General features: G+C 31.9%; 1 protein-coding gene across 3 annotated transcripts in view; it reads right to left on the bottom strand.

The window, feature by feature from the left end:
- Positions 1-17,231, bottom strand: part of LOC113520692 (tyrosine-protein phosphatase corkscrew-like) — a 73,759-nt gene that overhangs the window by 37,752 nt on the left and 18,776 nt on the right. For 2 of the 3 annotated variants that reach the window (XM_031911470.2, XM_026906101.3), the window contains exon 2: positions 1,364-1,526. In XM_031911470.2, the coding sequence (XP_031767330.2) occupies positions 1,364-1,526 (163 nt within the window). Of the gene's footprint in view, positions 1-294; positions 469-1,363; positions 1,527-17,231 lie in introns of those variants that run through there. The other variant, XM_031911471.2, reaches the window with a different exon arrangement.

The following is a 17,231-nucleotide window of genomic DNA, read 5'->3' as shown; positions in this document are numbered from 1 at the left end:
ATCATCACATACATCTAGAGCGTCAAGTATCAAAAAACATCCCAAAAAAAATCAGTCAGCTGATGGTAAAGGGTACATTATTCTTTCACAGCAACAGTCTGTTCTGTAAAAAGAAACTTACTTCAATAGTGAAAACTCTGGTATGCGATGAAGACAGATTTGACACTATTAATTACAAAAAAAAAAAAAACAACAAAATCAGTTAAGAATTAGCAAAAACATAACGCAAAGGCCTATTATCGGATGCATACAAAAAAGTTATAAAAAATAGTTAGCTGATTGTGAAGTACTTACCATATAAGCAGATATTTCTTCACAATAAATGTCTTTATAATAAAGTTTTGTTCTACAAAAAATCAGCTTCAGTCGTCACAAAATTATTATTAAACTATCATGGGAGTAAACCCAAAAATAATCATAAAAATCGATTGAGAATACAATATAAAAAATAGAGGCAAAATGAAAACTTCCGTTTTGAAGTCGGATAAAAATTATTCTTCTAACAACACCACCTAAGAACTACGAGTACTATTATATCATTAACTTGCAATTTTACAGCCATGTTCATATAAGTAGCTAAATTGTCGTGTTTGACTCATATCAAAATAAACAGCATACTTATGATTCATTTCCTTTGCCTCGAGAGATTTTATAAATAATATCACCTGTTTGGCTGTATCAAATCGTGACGTGGCCGCCCTCACATGAAAACAAATCGTGAGTTACATACTTATTGTTATTAACCACAGTTAAATTAACCACGTGTAGTATAATCGATCAAATGAACATTATTATGGTCATATAGGTACTTTGGATCCTGCTTTAGTGACGTCAGCATAACCATTGATAAATATTTCCGTACCAAGTAAATTTTGAATTTAAATTGCTTGATTGCGTAGATTAAGGCTAGTACGTATATTGTTCTGACACCATTTGATCCGTAAAAAAAGAATGCCAGGCCCTATCCTTAATCTATGTACCAATCATTATTAAGTTGTTAATCATCTACGACCAAGGCAATCACAGAGTAATTAATCACTATGTTATTTTGGAATCGGCAATGTTATTATATTGTCGATGGTAAATTAATCTATGCAACCACCTCGAAGTACCAACACAATAATTGATATGTGTAATAATTTTACTATTATGTATTTATATTATATCTCTGTCCTAAATATCGATATCGATAGACGTCATAAAAATCTACCTACATTGCAGTGTAAAATTTTCGAATTAAAAAAATGAATGAAATGAAATGCTTACCCAGAATTTATACAGACTTTTTTTGTTTGAACTGATGTGTGCCTAGTAGGCAATATTAACCAGTGTTATATTTTATTACAAATTAAAAATTACTTACTTGTTGTCTGATCATGACGTGACTGACTCGCCCCCGGACCCGAACTGAAAGCACGTACTCGCCAGGGTGCGCTTGTGACTCTCGGACCAGAAACGATCCGTTCTTGCCTTTCTCCATAATTAAATCTTCAGCTTCCTTAGCCGACATTATACCATGGAACCATCTGAAAAGAAAATATCATGTTGAATATTTTTTTTTATTTTTGATATTAACGTCATCTAGAAATAATGTCACAAATTTCCAAAAATGACCTGCAATGGAATAAAACAAGAACACCTTAAGACAATTAGCGCCTTATCCTGGCCAAAATTATAAATGTAATACCAGTTTAAAAATTATCAGAGGACTTTGTACAAAAGTCGTGTGATTGAGCACCTCTCTCCCATTCGTGTTTCTACCGCGAAGCAGTTGTGTATGTATGGCTGTTTTGATTTGAAGGGTGGGATATGGCATTGAATTTACAGGGTATAAAGGAATAACACCTGAGTCCTCAGGAATATCAACATATGGGGGGTATCATGGGCGAAACAGTATAATCTGTTATGTGCTGTTTCCATCAGGTAGACCGTTAGTTTTTGCACCGTTCTAAGTTGTATAAAAAAAATGTAAAAGAGAGTATGTTTGTTGCCTTATAGTACCTCAACGGCTTAATCAATTACTAAGATATTTTATATTGTATAAAAAAAACCTACTATATATAACGGGCGGTAAACATATCCCAGTCACGCGGACGAAGTCGCGGTTAAAAGCTAGTATTAAATAAGTGTCATTAGACAGTTTAAGAACAAAACAAAAAAATGTGGGCAACAAAGGAAACTAGTGAAATTGGAAATAGGAAATATATGTATATTGGCAAAAGGAAATTAGAAGACTAGATCCGTGGAGGGAAGCCAAAAGGAAACCATAGAAATGAGTGTCAATTTCGAATTTGGTAAATAATAATATAAAAACTATAAATAATATATTTGGCCAGTATTCCATACATAATAAAAACGAAAAAGCAGAGAACAAGAATTATGAAAAAATCAACAATAATATTACAATCAAATATTTATAAACAAGTCGTGCACTGCTAGTTAGCCCTTGATGCTCGATGATGAAAGGACAACGTTCACGATCGACCAAGCAGAGCGGATCCGTTTTATTCGCATAATAGGCAAGTATCTAAATAAAAAAAAAACCGAAGGTTGTTATTTTTATCACTTTTTACAAAGGAAGTAAATATAACTACTAAGTAAGATAACGAAGACGCGCTGTGGATCAACGATTGCTTTATATCTATCTATATAACGTCTCAATTAGAGGGGGAAAAGGGATTGTTAGTAATGGAGACTGAGAATCCCATTGCTAGCAATATACCCAAATAGTTCGACCTCCTCGTGGTTCCCCCTGGAAACTATCATGGTTAATTCCTGATGAATTCATCATGATGGGCTAACTGGCCTGTTTTCCTTCTCATCGATCACCCTTCACTGGTGCTCCGCCAGCGTATCCCGTTAGCGCAGGCGGGGTTACCATTCCATTTTCATCCATCAAAAAAAAACATCTCAATTAGAAAACGAATCTACGAGTAATAACAATTATATTATTAAAGAAAGAGATAAAACATTTTAAAAGGTAAAATAAGTTTTTTTATACAACTTAGAATGGCAACAAGCTGACGGCCCACCTGATGGAAAGCGGTAACCGTCGCCTATAGACATGAGCAGTACCATGGACGTATAAGAGTATACTGTTTCACCCTTGATATCCCCCATGCGTTGCCATTCCTGAGGACTCAGATATTATTCTTCTGTGCCCTGTAAATTATGAGACGTTTGACATTTCATGGATCATCATCATCCAATCAGCCTTTAACTGTCCATAACTGAGCATAAGCCTCCCCCTTGTGGGGTTCTGCCAGTAATTGTCATGCTTGGCAGGCGTATTGGCAACCGCAGAAAGGTTTTAGAGATGTTTTAAGAGGGTCGTTGCTGCCTATCCCTCACCCCCTCTTAGTCGTCTCTTACGACATCCACGGGAAAGGAAGGGGTGGCCTATTCTATGCCGGGACCCACACGGCCAATTTTCACGAATAAGGAAGTAAAAAATCGTATTCTGGTTCAATGACCAAAAGGCAATAGTAACTAAATAATGGAACATATTAAACTGTGAGAAGAAATAACAGACAATATTAGCAGTTCGCACATTGTGTTTGCAAAAGAATCAAACTACTGTCTATGGGAATCGAATTCTTTTCTTAGCATAGATTTTTTTTTCACTTATTAAGACATAAATAGTAAATGACTTAAAAATTAGCCAATACTACACAATGAAGGGAAGGAATTGTTACAAGTAGTTATGCGAACTACCAGTCTCATTGCTAGCAATTTACCCTGTCAGGACGGCCTCCACGTGGTCCCACTGGAAACCATCGTGCTTAATTCCAGTTGTATTCATCTCGATGGACTAACTAACCTGCCTTTTCAATCTCACCACATCATCTCTCACTAGTGCCCCGCCAGCGTATACCGTTAGCGTAGGCGGGGTTACCATTTAATTATCATCCATCTAGAAAAATACTACATAATTTGCTATTTTCCGCAATTCTTTTCTTAGTTTAGTTTTTAATTTCACTTTTTTTCTTTTCTTTGGAATATATAAATTATTTGTTGATGTAATTTAACTATTGTTTAACATTTAATGTTTATTTACGAAAAATTTTAAGAAAATACGATTTAGCGACTCGCGCTCTAGTATTCTATATTATAAATTATAATCTATGTCACTATGGCTTTTCCCGCTTAAACTAAGATGAACAGTACCTAATTCATGGTATAATACTTTATACCAAATTTTATTCCATTTAACTCATATGTTTTAAAGTAATTGAATAAAAAAATATACTAATAAAAATTGCAACCTTGCATTTTCAATATTACTTAGATTAGTTGTATCCCATGGCTTTGTCCGCATGAATTATTATTATGATTTGAATGAAATTTAGTAAACAGAGAGTGAATTAATATGTACATTTATCTATAATATGTAATGCCCAATAGGCCACTTTCATTTTAATTCAAACAGACAGAGCTGTAGTTTTTGTATTTTTATTTAATAGGTAACCGTAGAATGGTAAACTTGTCTTCGCTATCGGTATATGCTGGTGGTACACCAGTGAAGGATGATAGGTGAGGATGAAAGCAGGTCAGTTCGCCCATTATGACGAATTCAAGAATGAACCAAGATATTTTCCAGGCGGAACCATGTGGAGATTGACCTGACAGGGTATAATGCTAACGACGGGGCTGCTAGACCCCATTACTAACTATTTTCTCCCTTATATATATCATATCATCGTATATTTGATACTTATATACTTATATCTAGGTCTTTATTATGTTATTATATTAATAATGTAAATGCCTACTTTAAGTACATAGATATATTTATGTATAGAACGGAAAACCTCTTGGAAGTGCTAATAAAGTGTAAATTGGCAGACATTATCACCATTGCGTGTTTGTACTTGAATATTTGATAGGACAGTGTACTTGTAGGCTTCGACAGAGGTCATCTCGAATGACGTACACGGTATTATGGCGCAGAATACTTATTCTACATCAACAATATGGTTTTACTGGTATATAATAAATGAAATATTTATCAAGTTCAATGAAACCATTATTTACAAGTGTAAGTATCTCGTACAAATTATGTTTCTGAACGACGTAACCTTATGTTTTAAGTATTGTTCATCTATACTTACTAAACCAGAGGGAGACTTTGTACAAAAGTCGATTGCTTGGGTACCTCTGTCCCATTTGTGTTTCTACCGTGAAGCAGTTGTGTTTGCATGGCTGTGTTTCGGTTTGAAGGATGGGATATGGCGTGAATTTACAGGGTACAGAGGAATAACATCTAAGTTCCTAGGAATGGAAACGCATGGGGGGTATCATGGGAGAAACAGTATACTCTGTTATATCCATGGTACTGCTCATGTTTATAGGCGATGGTTACCACTTTCCATCAGGTGGGCTGTCAGCTTACTTGTCATTCTAAGTTGTATAAAAAAAAAAACTAATATTATAAAGAGGTGAAATTTTTAAGTTTGGATGTTCAGGGTAACCTCCGGCACTACTGATTCGATTATGGAAATTCTTTCACTGTTAGAAAGGTATTCTATCTCTAAGTGCTATATATACTACTTTTTATTTTAGTAAATATACATTTACTATAATTAGTCACATAAATTTAAATTGAAGTTTGCAAAAATTTTATAATATGGCGTGCGCTACCTGAGCTGTTTGAAATAAAGAAATAAAATATATAGCAAAAATATGTATTACAGCTAAACTGTACAAAAAAGTTGACGACAAAATATCTCACCATATCTAAGTATATATATATATATATATATATATATATATATATATATATATATATATATATATATATATATATATATATATATATATATATATCAGCTGAAAAGATGGTTTTTATATTAAAAGTAAAATTAATTTCACAAGCGGATTATTTTAAAATCTTATAGAATATTAGTGCAGTATTTTTATGCATCTTAGAATGGCAAACAAGCTGACGATCCACCTGATGGAAAGTAGTAACCGTCCTGAGGACTCAGATGTTATTCCTCGGTACTTTCACGCACGCCAATATATCAGCCTTACTAAAATGTGTTGAACAGTTTAAAAGTTACACAAACAAATATTGCACGCGTGCGAAGCCGGGGCGGGTCGCTGGTACTTAATATGATCCCGCTTCCTGTATTAATGTAATTTTAGGTGAAACAAAACATATTTCATTTCATTTACTTAAAACTGCTAGTGGATGTTTCTAGATTTTATTTTCGATTTTCTTTTCGAATCACATTTACTATTCCTACTCGAGATCGTAATTTTGTGTGCGCAGTAGGTTTATTTACATAATTACAACATATTCTAGGCATTTAGTATGTATTAACCGGTACAAACCGGTTCTGTAGGACTCTGTTATGTCACCTATCCACATTGGTTGAAACCATAGTTTTCTCAGGTTTATTTTGTTCGAGCTTTATATGTATATACATATAAACAGGTAGTGCATCAATTTATTTATACTATATATTACATTAATTGACGAAAATAAGAAGGAGCCTATGTCTTTATATGTACACCAAATTTCACGATAACGAATTTAGCTGTTAACCCTTAAAAGCCTGATATTTTAAATAAAATTAAAAAATATATAAGTGTTTTTTAATTTGATTTTACTGTATTTACTAATGGGGAAAAATAGTAAAAAAATCAAAACGATATTTTTATATATTTATTTTGAAAAAAAAAAACATTTGGTAACATGTATGGTAAACAGCTAAATATTAAAGTAAAATCGATTGTAGGCGCCCAATGCGATTTATAACCCCGGTATCAAATTTGAAACTTCAGGTATTTAAGGATTAAAGAGTCAAGAGTAAGACCAAGAATTGCTTCACTATCACATTCATAATACTAGTTTTTTACCCGCGACTTCGTCTTCGTGATCAGGATATGTTCACTGACCGGGATAAAAAGTAACGTACATCCTTCTCCATCCCGTATTTCATAGTTACTAGTTAAGGCGCAAAGAAGTAACAAACAAACAAACTCATTTTCACATTTATAGTATTAATAAGGATTACTAATAAGGATAAGAGAGTTAAGCGAACGGTCACAGTTTTTTAATGGGTGAAAAATAGAATGGTAGGTTCGCCTTCGCTATCGTTATACGCTGGCTGAGTACCGGTGAGTGATGATATACTAAAGTCGATTGCTTGGGTACCTCTGTCCCATTCGTGTTTGAAGGGTGGGATATGGCGTGAATTTACTGGGTACGTAGAAAGACTTATATATGTAATATATGTCCTTCATTCATCCCATAATATAGTACTTGTAAATATGTGAGTTCAAATTCCGCTCGCTTAGAACGTTTTTATTCGCAATAATCTATTAAAACATTATTTTCGTAATTGTTTTTTTTTTTATATTTTTAGACAAATATATAACCTGATTTAATCAACACATAGTCAAATTACATTTACGTTGAGTCATAAATAGTATTCACATTTGCAATAATATTAATAGGTAACTTTTCTCCGCTATTTCGTACAAGTCGATTTCAAAAATGGGAAAACAATGACTACATATAGATAACGTACCGACATAAAACGTGGACCAGTATTTAAGTTAAGTCTTCAGTAACACATCTGTAAAATCCGATACTAATTTGGTGAAGTGATTTTTGTGTAATGCCGGAACAATTATACAGAAAGATAAAATCTAAAAAAAAAATATTGTTTAAGCTTCTATTAGGATATTCTACTAAGATCTTTCATATCTATTTTCCTTGTAAACTCTCCCATCTCTTATGGGATCTCCTCCCATGTATTAACAATATCTAATTACAATTTTATCATATTAAGATAGTATTTATATCTATTTATGATTAAAAATGTGTTACACAAAAAAAAACTTACTTCCATTATGGTAAAACTAGTTATTATATTTTGGTTAAAAACTAAACAATTGGTCGTATTTAAATCCCTATCATATCAATTTTCTTTGAATACTTCCCATGTACAGATAATATCTACTTACAATTTTATTATATTAATAAAACGTTAATAAGAAAATAAATAAAAAAAACAATAAATTTTGGTGTGACTTTCAAAACTTTGTCATAATTAATTGTTACTCTGTTCTTTTACAATAAATTATAATTAATAAAACATTTATAAACTCTTAAAAAAAATCTATCGTACAATATTTTCCGGCAACCATTGAACACAGCCTTTCTATAATTATTATGTAAATAGTAAGTCCGTTGGAGCTTGCGTACCTACACGTTTTGCATTGCACTGCAATTTGCAATATAATTACAATCGCTAGCAACTAGCTATGCAACAGAGTTGCACCGCAATACGAAGGGAGCGAAAGTGTTCCCCTTAGGACCGGTTGCGCTTTCGAAAGTATATGACAATGGCACTGGGTACACTATCTGTGGAAAAAACCGCATCACACCATACGTAAGACTCATAATCTATAAGGTCCATAACATCCAGATCATCATCATCGGCGTCTTATCAGCCGTTAAATATTCACTGCTGAACATAGGTTTCTCTCTATTAGGGGATTTTTCCAGTAGTTGCCTCGCTTGGCACTTTCCAGACATTACTTAGGCGATATTTAAATCCATTGGCTACAGTGACTACAACAAACTGGCTGTATGCTTGTGTGCAACCTTTTCGTGGTATAAAAAAGAAGTTTTAGAAAACTCAATATGTGAGAAGTCTTAATAATGTTCTTACTAAAGCCATAGCAAACATTTGTAAAAAGTTTACTACTTTTGTACTACACCAGTTCAAATTTGGTTTTTAAAATTATATTACTGGGAGTCTACTTTCAAAATATACACGTACGAAGTTAAAGATTAATATAAAATAAGAATATTTTGGACGGATAATGACTGAAATGATGATGATAAAGAATATTTTGGTCCACAGATAAGATTGCCATAATTTGTCTATCATTGAGGATTATAGAATTATTCTTTCTTTTACATAAACATATCCAGAATATCTACATACCAATTAATTACCAACACCTGCAACAAGTGTAAAAGAAATAATAAAAATTAAATATTTGCTTAGTTATTGAGTGCGTACATACCATAAGACGTTTCGTATGTTTAGTATTAAACCATTTGCCACTAGCAAGTTGTCCTTATCATTAAAGCGAACTATCCACCTGCCCTAATTTCGCACAAGTATACGACTTCTAACCTATTTTTTTTTTACATTTGCGTATTATTTTTCAAACATTTTCTTTCATACAATCCTTAGCCTGGTAATTACAAGTAAAATAAAAAGAATTAGCTAAATAGATGCAGTTGTTCTGAAGTGATGATAGCTTACATACATTTGCCATTTTTTTTTTATTTATATAGATTGTTTGTAAGAAAAAAAAAGTTAATATGTCATTAGCCAATTCTTAATGGTGTATCAAGATAAAAATATACACCAGTTTTAAGTTAAAGCTACAGAAACACAACTGTGAAATCCGCATCAAATTTGATGCAGTAATTTTTACATGGTATTGGAACAAATATACAGACAGGTAGACAGATAATAAAAAACTAAAAACTACTGTTTTAACTAAAGAAAGTATGTGATAGGTTTTAATGAAAGAAGTAGATTCTTTCGTTAAAACCTATCACATATCTTTTTTAATGTCTCATATCTACAGATATTGTCTAGTTACAATTTGTTTATATTAGTAAGATAAGATTTTTATCTTATCTTACTTCTTTTTAGAAGATAAGGTAAGATAAGATAAAAAGTAATTAAAGTAATAAAAAGTAATATAAGAAGTAATATAAGATAAGAGAAGATAAGGCTAGTAAGATAAGATACTGCAATACGTTTTTTCCGAGGCACAACTTCGAACAAAGAAATTATAGCGTAAACTCTATTATTACCCGTATCTAAGCGGGGGGAATGGGATTGTTAGTAATGGAGACTGAGAATCCCATTGCTAGCAATATGCCCAACCAGGTCGACCTCCTCGCGGTTCTCCCTGGAAACTATCATGGTTAATTCCTGATGAACTCATCATGATGAGCTAACTGGCCTGTTTTCATTCTCATCTGTCACCCTTCACTGGTGCTCCGCCAGCGTGTCCCGTTGGCGCAGGCGGGGTTACCATACCATTTTCACCCATCAAAAAAAAACCCGTATCTAAGCGAAGCATGTAACTAATCCCATTTATAGTCAGGTAATTAACCACAGTGTGTTTTTTTTAACAAAGCAATTATAATGGACTTTTTACACGAATTTAATTAAGAAAATAATATAGATAAATAATACGTATCTGCATTGTGCTGTGATACCTACTAAAACTTTTGATTCATGACGCATGCAGCTAAAAGTGTGTCTATACCGGGACAACATGGTGTTAAGACCCGAATATAATTTTGTTAAAAAAAATATACGTAAAATCTGCCAGCACTTGAGTACAAAAGGTGACAAGCCAAATTTGTCGTCAACATAAAAATTATTACAGAATTGCGTTTCGAAAACAAATCAATACGGCCAAATAAGAGAACTACTTTGCAAACAATAAGTGATGTAATTGCAAATTAGATACTCTTATAATGCATCGTTATACATTCTAGTATCTACCATTGACACTATCGTATAGAACACAATAAGCAATTAATCGTAGACATTCATATAATTAATCGAATGTATCGAAATTGCAGCACCTACTCCCTTACAGAGAAGTACATTTACGTCATATCAAAAAGTACCTCTGCAAGTGCGCGGGAAGTGTTTTTACGCCATATTAAAATACTTTTTTTTTAATATAAATGCGTTGGGTAAGCATTGTTAGATACGTTATTTTTTAATTATTTTCAAAAGATAGTAATCAGGCATACGGCCGGCCTCTTCGTTAGAGGAGTATTGTAACACCTTAACGAGCGACACAGTTTCGGAATTAACACTTATTTATTTATTTATTAAACTTTAATACACCTAGGCGAATGGAAATTCTCCATTCCCATTGCCTTGCCATTTCTGAGGACTCAGATGTTATTCCTCTGTACCCTGTAAATTCACTGCCATATCCCACCCTTCAAACCGAAACACAGCCATGCAAACACAACTACCAATGGCGAATTCAAAACCAAAAACCACAAAAAAATACTTTAATTGTAGAAAAACCGATTATTTTGATTTAAAAACTAAACTACTGTACGAATTTTGATAAAATTTATTTATTGAATTGAATTGAATTGAATATTATAAAATTTATGTATATAGAACTAATCTGAAAATATATGCTTTCAGATAAAAAATCAATTTCCAAGATACAGGTCTGGCCTAGTTTTGGGGCTGATGGTAATGCAGATATTTCCTCGTTGAATATAAATTGTAAAAATTGTAAATTGTACCTTATATGCAACTGTATCTTTCTTGAATAAAAATTACTATTATTATTATAAATCAGTTTACAACTGACAGAGTTATGATGTAAACAAAATAAAAAAAAATGCAACCGAATTGAGGATTTTATTCTTTTTGAAGTCGGTTGAAAGTCCCTAAAAGCGAAACAACTTGATGAACGTCATAAATATTCAAAATTTGCTACAATAAACAATAATTTTGTTACACGTTGTGTAGGCAAAGTATGAAATAAATAACATTTCATACATTACATAAACGTTTTAGTTATTCTAAACATTGCCTAGGTATAGAATTCCGGATTATACAGATTTTCGGTAACATATACAAATTGTGAGTACGTACGCAACGGTTTGTACGGCATTTGTTTTTGAATGTGTTTATTTATATCTGGCGTCGACTGTACGAGTACTTATTCCCATCATTTTAATTTTGTTCTATATGTTTAATTAAGCGTGCGCATATAAAAATAAAGTTGTAGATGAAACACAAAAACGGTATTTTAACAGTAACTGTCCCTACCACAATTTTTAATGGCAAATTCTTGCTATTGTTTTAAGAATTAGGTGAACTTAAACGCCGTGAGAAAATACCTTAAGTTTAGATCCTGCAGATAACGTTGTGAATGTAAAGCGCGTTTCGCCGCGACGTAGTGAGTATGACGACGTGAGATTTTTTTATGGTGAAAATAGAATCGCAACCCTGCCTTGTTCTAACGGAATACGCTGACGGGGCACCACTGTGAGATGATAAATGAGAATAAAAACAGGTCAGTCAGCCCATCATGACGAATTCATCAGAAATTAACCACGATGTTTTCCAGAGGGTACAGTGTGGAGGTCGACCTGGTTAGGTATATAATGCCTCCTGCGACACGTGACGTCATAAAGTCATGTATATAATGGGGGGGGGGGGGAAGGGATTGTTAGTAATGGAGAATCAATTAATAGCAATATATCCTATCAGCTTCATCTCCATGCGGTTCCCCTTGGAATCTTGGCTAACTGACCCGCTTTCATCATCTATCATCTTTCACTGATGGCGTAGGTGGAGTTACCATTCCATTATCACCATTAAATAAGATTTGGTAACTTATATTACACATAGGGTTGCCACTTTTATCTTGAAAAGTATTATAAGATATTTCTGCCATATTAAGTATAAATTATACGTTCTAGTTATTTAAATCTACTCTTTAGTCTATCTATCTAGATGTTATAGGTATTATGGGTATTTTGTTTTATTCGATACCATTTAATATAAATACATATCTACATATTGGTGTATATGTGTATCAATTAAAACTGCAGTCATTCTCAATTTCTTTGAAATAAAAACTTATTATAAGTCTCTTATATACTTATTATATAAATCAAAATAACCAATAAAAAATAAGCATCGTTACGAGCCATTATGCACTGATCGTCTTGTTTTTTTTTTTTTAAATACATTCATAAGAAATTTGTATCATATTTATTTTTCGAATTAAGCTTACAATATAGATAATTTTATTCCGTATACTGAGTAATAAATGTCCATTATGGTAACCCTATTTACGCACACACTGATAAAAAGGTTGACCTATTTTTGGCGAAACATTCGTATGGGGTCACTCTATCTATATAATCTAAGGATTAAGTACTTATTCTGACATACTAATATTGTATTTAAGTTTGTCTGTTTGATATTCAATTACGCTTAAATTGCAGAACAAATTGGAATGAAGTTTATTGTACAAACGAACTATCTATATCCCGGATTATCATATGGGATAATATTTTATCCAAATTTTCGCGGGACGTGTGAAGGTGTGTTTGTCTTGCTGATTTAACTGCTCAATCGATAGTTATGAACTTTATTGTAAACATAGTTATTATGCATGCAGGGACGTGACTGATTTTGTCTTACTTTTAATCGATCTGTGTTTTCCAAAAGCGCGGACGAAGCCGCAGGGACAGATAGTATTATCAATGTCAATGAATGATTCAAATAATCCTTTATTGACTATTTACTTAACACCTGAGCGGCAAAATTAATAGTCATATAATTTGTAATATACTTACGTCGTATTTGGTATCGATAAAGACAATTTTTTTTTTAAAGCTCGACTATTAAATTATTTATTTCATCAAATGAGTGTACTTTACAGTCTTCCAATACGCTCACCTAGGAAGCCATCAATATATTTACATATTACATTATATTATAGAAGTAACATTTGTGTCTTAAGTATCTAAACTTAAATTTATATTTAGATACTTAAGATTCTACTCTGTGGTCATCCGACGTAACTTCAGTAACTTCGAGGCAAATACGAGTACGTCTAATTGTGGATACTGGCTCAAAACATCTTTGAACGGCTCCAATGCAAGAGCGAAAGGAGCTTGCTTGGCCAACTCTGTTCTTCTTAACGGAACATCGAATGAGTGCCGTCTACGTGCTTGCATGTAGTTGTCGGGTGCTCCTATTGATATCCAGTTTCGTACATTAGTTGTTCCGTGATGCCGGAACAAACTACAGAGAGGCAAAATTTATAAACAAATATTATTTTGGCCTCTATTGCCCTTGTAAATATATATATATATATATATATATATATATATATATATATATATATATATTTTTTTTTTTTTTTTAATATCTTCGATGTACAGACGTAATTTTTTTTATACAACTTAGAATGGCAAATAAGCTGACGGCCCACCTGATGGAAAGTGGTAATCATCGCCTATAGATATGAACAGTACCATAGACATAACAGAGTATACTGAGGACTCAGGTGTTATTCCTCTGTACCCAGTAAATTCACGCCATATCCCACACTTCAAACCGAAACACAGCTACTTTACAGTTGAAACACGAATGGGACAGTTACAAGTTACAATTTACATTATTTATTTTACATTAGTTATATACAATTTACATTATTTAACTTTACATTACTAATATTTCCGATGACTTTGATGATAATTTTCTTTTTCTTAAATTGTTCCTTCAGTTGTAGAAAACATAATTGCTAACGAAGTTAAAATGTAAACCGAAAAAAAATGGTAATTTGTACTTTCCCCTGGCATATTTGACTTATTCTTAAATGTACGAGGAAAATAAAGATCAAAGGAGTATAAGTATAAAACATTGATGGGATTTACCGAAAAACAAAACACAAAAAGAGAGTAAAAGAATTTAACATTGAATCATTTCTTTCACTAAATTAATAATCCATGTAATAACACAACGATAATAATTATTGTATAATATGATTTTATTAATAGATTTCTTTTAAAATTTATAAAATATACTATATATAATTATTTATTGCGACTTTCTTATTATTATTATTTTTCTAGTCTATTACAGATTACAGTCATGGGCGTATTTATTTATTTTTGACTTTTTTAATCAAAAAATGTGAATAAATAGTTGATCCCAGTTTTATTTTAGTCGCTTTCAGTTTTTATATGAACCAATAAAATTTAATACACAAGTAGTGGATGGTGAGAACTAAGTATATTGTTGCATCCGTCAGCAGTGTGACTTCCTGGGCGCTTTGACTAGATTAACCCCAAACACAACTAAAAGTCGGAAAGTAAACGAGATTATGAAATCTGTCATAATACAGCATAAATATTATTGTCCCGTATGAAATATGTTTTAAATGAATTTTAATTTAAATTATTTAATAGTATAAACGAATGGTTATTTTTATTGTTTATTTATTACTTACTAGTTTTTTTTTATTATTTTTTTCTTAATAAAATTATTATTTTTCTTATAATTGTATATAAAATAAAACTTTCCGTAAATAATAAAAAATATACAAAATTGACACCACTCTAATATCAATTTTGTATTTTTTAAGTATTTTTTTTTTTATTAACGTGAATAGTTAAAAGTGAGTACACACAGGAAGTGGATTTTTCACTAAGTCTATAGTTGCACCGGTCAGAAGTGCGACCTCCCGGGCGCCGTGACCGCGCGACCTCGGTCTCAATGTTTGGTTACATCACTAGACCAGCCACCGACGCGCGCGACACCGAATTAGGAAGACGCATGCCATGGCTCTGTTTTCGATAAAAAAAAAAATACGTACCGACATGTGGCGTGTTTTTGTATCTTTTAAGATTTTTTTTATTGATTATAATGGAATGGCAACCCCATCTGTGCTAATAGTATACGGTGGCGAATCACCAGTGAGGGATAATAGGTAAAAAATAAAAGGCGAATCAATTTGCTTATCGTGATAAATATGCTCGATTTCTAGGGAAGACCACGGGGAGGTCGATCTGACAGAGTATATTAATAGCAACAAGGCTGGCAATCCCCATTATTATCAACCTGTCTTTTAATGTTAGCAATAATATTCATGACTATAATTTCCTAAGCGAATCTCAATTCATCTTAATTTTGCGGTTTTGATTAAGCGATTCCGTTGCTAATTCTATACCATTTTTTTTATTATTTTTTAATTGCAATAGATACGATTTATTTATATATAGGTTCTATATTAATTTATTACCACCATTTAATTTTATAGTCGCCATTTTTAATATATGCGTGCAAAATCTTGTTTTTTTTTTATTTTCAAAGCAAAATCTGATTGTAAACACAATTCAATTATTTTAATTGCTCTCGTAGTAGTAACAATAGTTATTCAAATGTCATATTTTTCTCCAATATTGTACAAATTACTTTAGATGCAAACATTTTACTTTAATAACACCTAGTTAACTAGGTGTTATCTTGCGGAAGTCCATATCACTGGTTATTTGTTTAAATCTGATAGTAATTAGCAGTGGTCAATCTTCGAGTGTTGGCGGCTACACACGTACTAATAGTAGAGGAATTAAACAAAATAATTCTAATTAAATAACCATTTTTCAAAGCTTTTTATATATATATATATATATATATATATATATATATATATATATATATATATATATAATATACTAACACTACTATTTTTACGCCAGTTGGAAGGCAGAATACAGCTGTATCTACATACCATCTGTGCTGTCTCATTTTATAGATAAATCATTCTTTGCTTTGTATTAGCTTTATAATAATGCGTATCCAAACAATTCCGTAGCTTATTATAACAGATGTGAAATACATTTCAATTAAACTTACTAAATAAGTAATTATATGAATTTGATATAACCAGCAACTGTAGCTAACAGTTACGCTGTTTTAGTTTAACTCTACGTGGACTGTATTTTGAAACGGCTTCAAAAAGAAGATTTTAATTTCGGTTGTATTTTTTTTTTAAGTTTGTTAATTGATAACTCCGTCAGTTATAAACCGATTTGGAACATTCTTTTTCTATCTGAAAGAATATTCTTACAGATTGGTGTCTTATATATATATTTTTTTAAATTGTTACAGATTTTTTATTTTTAAATCAAAATTTTGGTTTAGATCAAAAGGTTTTACTACAATTGAAGTTGTTTTTATTTTTGGAACACAATCGTCAATCAATTATATTTTCAATAAAAACCGTGCAAAGTCAGAGGCAGTCACTAGTAGATTATATTGTGCTATATAACCGGCGATTCTTAGGCGTTTCAAAAAACTTCCATTTCGATAAAGTCACTGTAGAATCAATAAGGAAGCAAAACAAAATATTTCTTCTTTTGTCAAATATTTTTTTATAAAGATTCAACAAAATCGTTAATGAATTGGCGTGAGTGTCACGTAATTTACGCATACCTTACCTTTTTGGAGTCTATCAAAATATATTTGATTATCAAGGTCAATATGGTTTTTTTTTAATGTGGTAAAAACGTGTGCGTAGGTCGATTGTTTACAAATCGCTACATAAATATTTTCCATCGTTTATCCATATAGTAAATCAGATATACCAAGGATAATACTCGTAGATATTATTAA

The sequence above is a fragment of the Galleria mellonella genome, unplaced genomic scaffold (genome assembly GCF_026898425.1).
Source record: "Galleria mellonella isolate WM207_F2 unplaced genomic scaffold, CSIRO_AGI_GalMel_v1 utg33, whole genome shotgun sequence".
In the NCBI taxonomy this organism is placed as follows: domain Eukaryota; kingdom Metazoa; phylum Arthropoda; class Insecta; order Lepidoptera; family Pyralidae; genus Galleria; species Galleria mellonella.
This window is presented reverse-complemented; position numbering and strand designations above follow the sequence as displayed.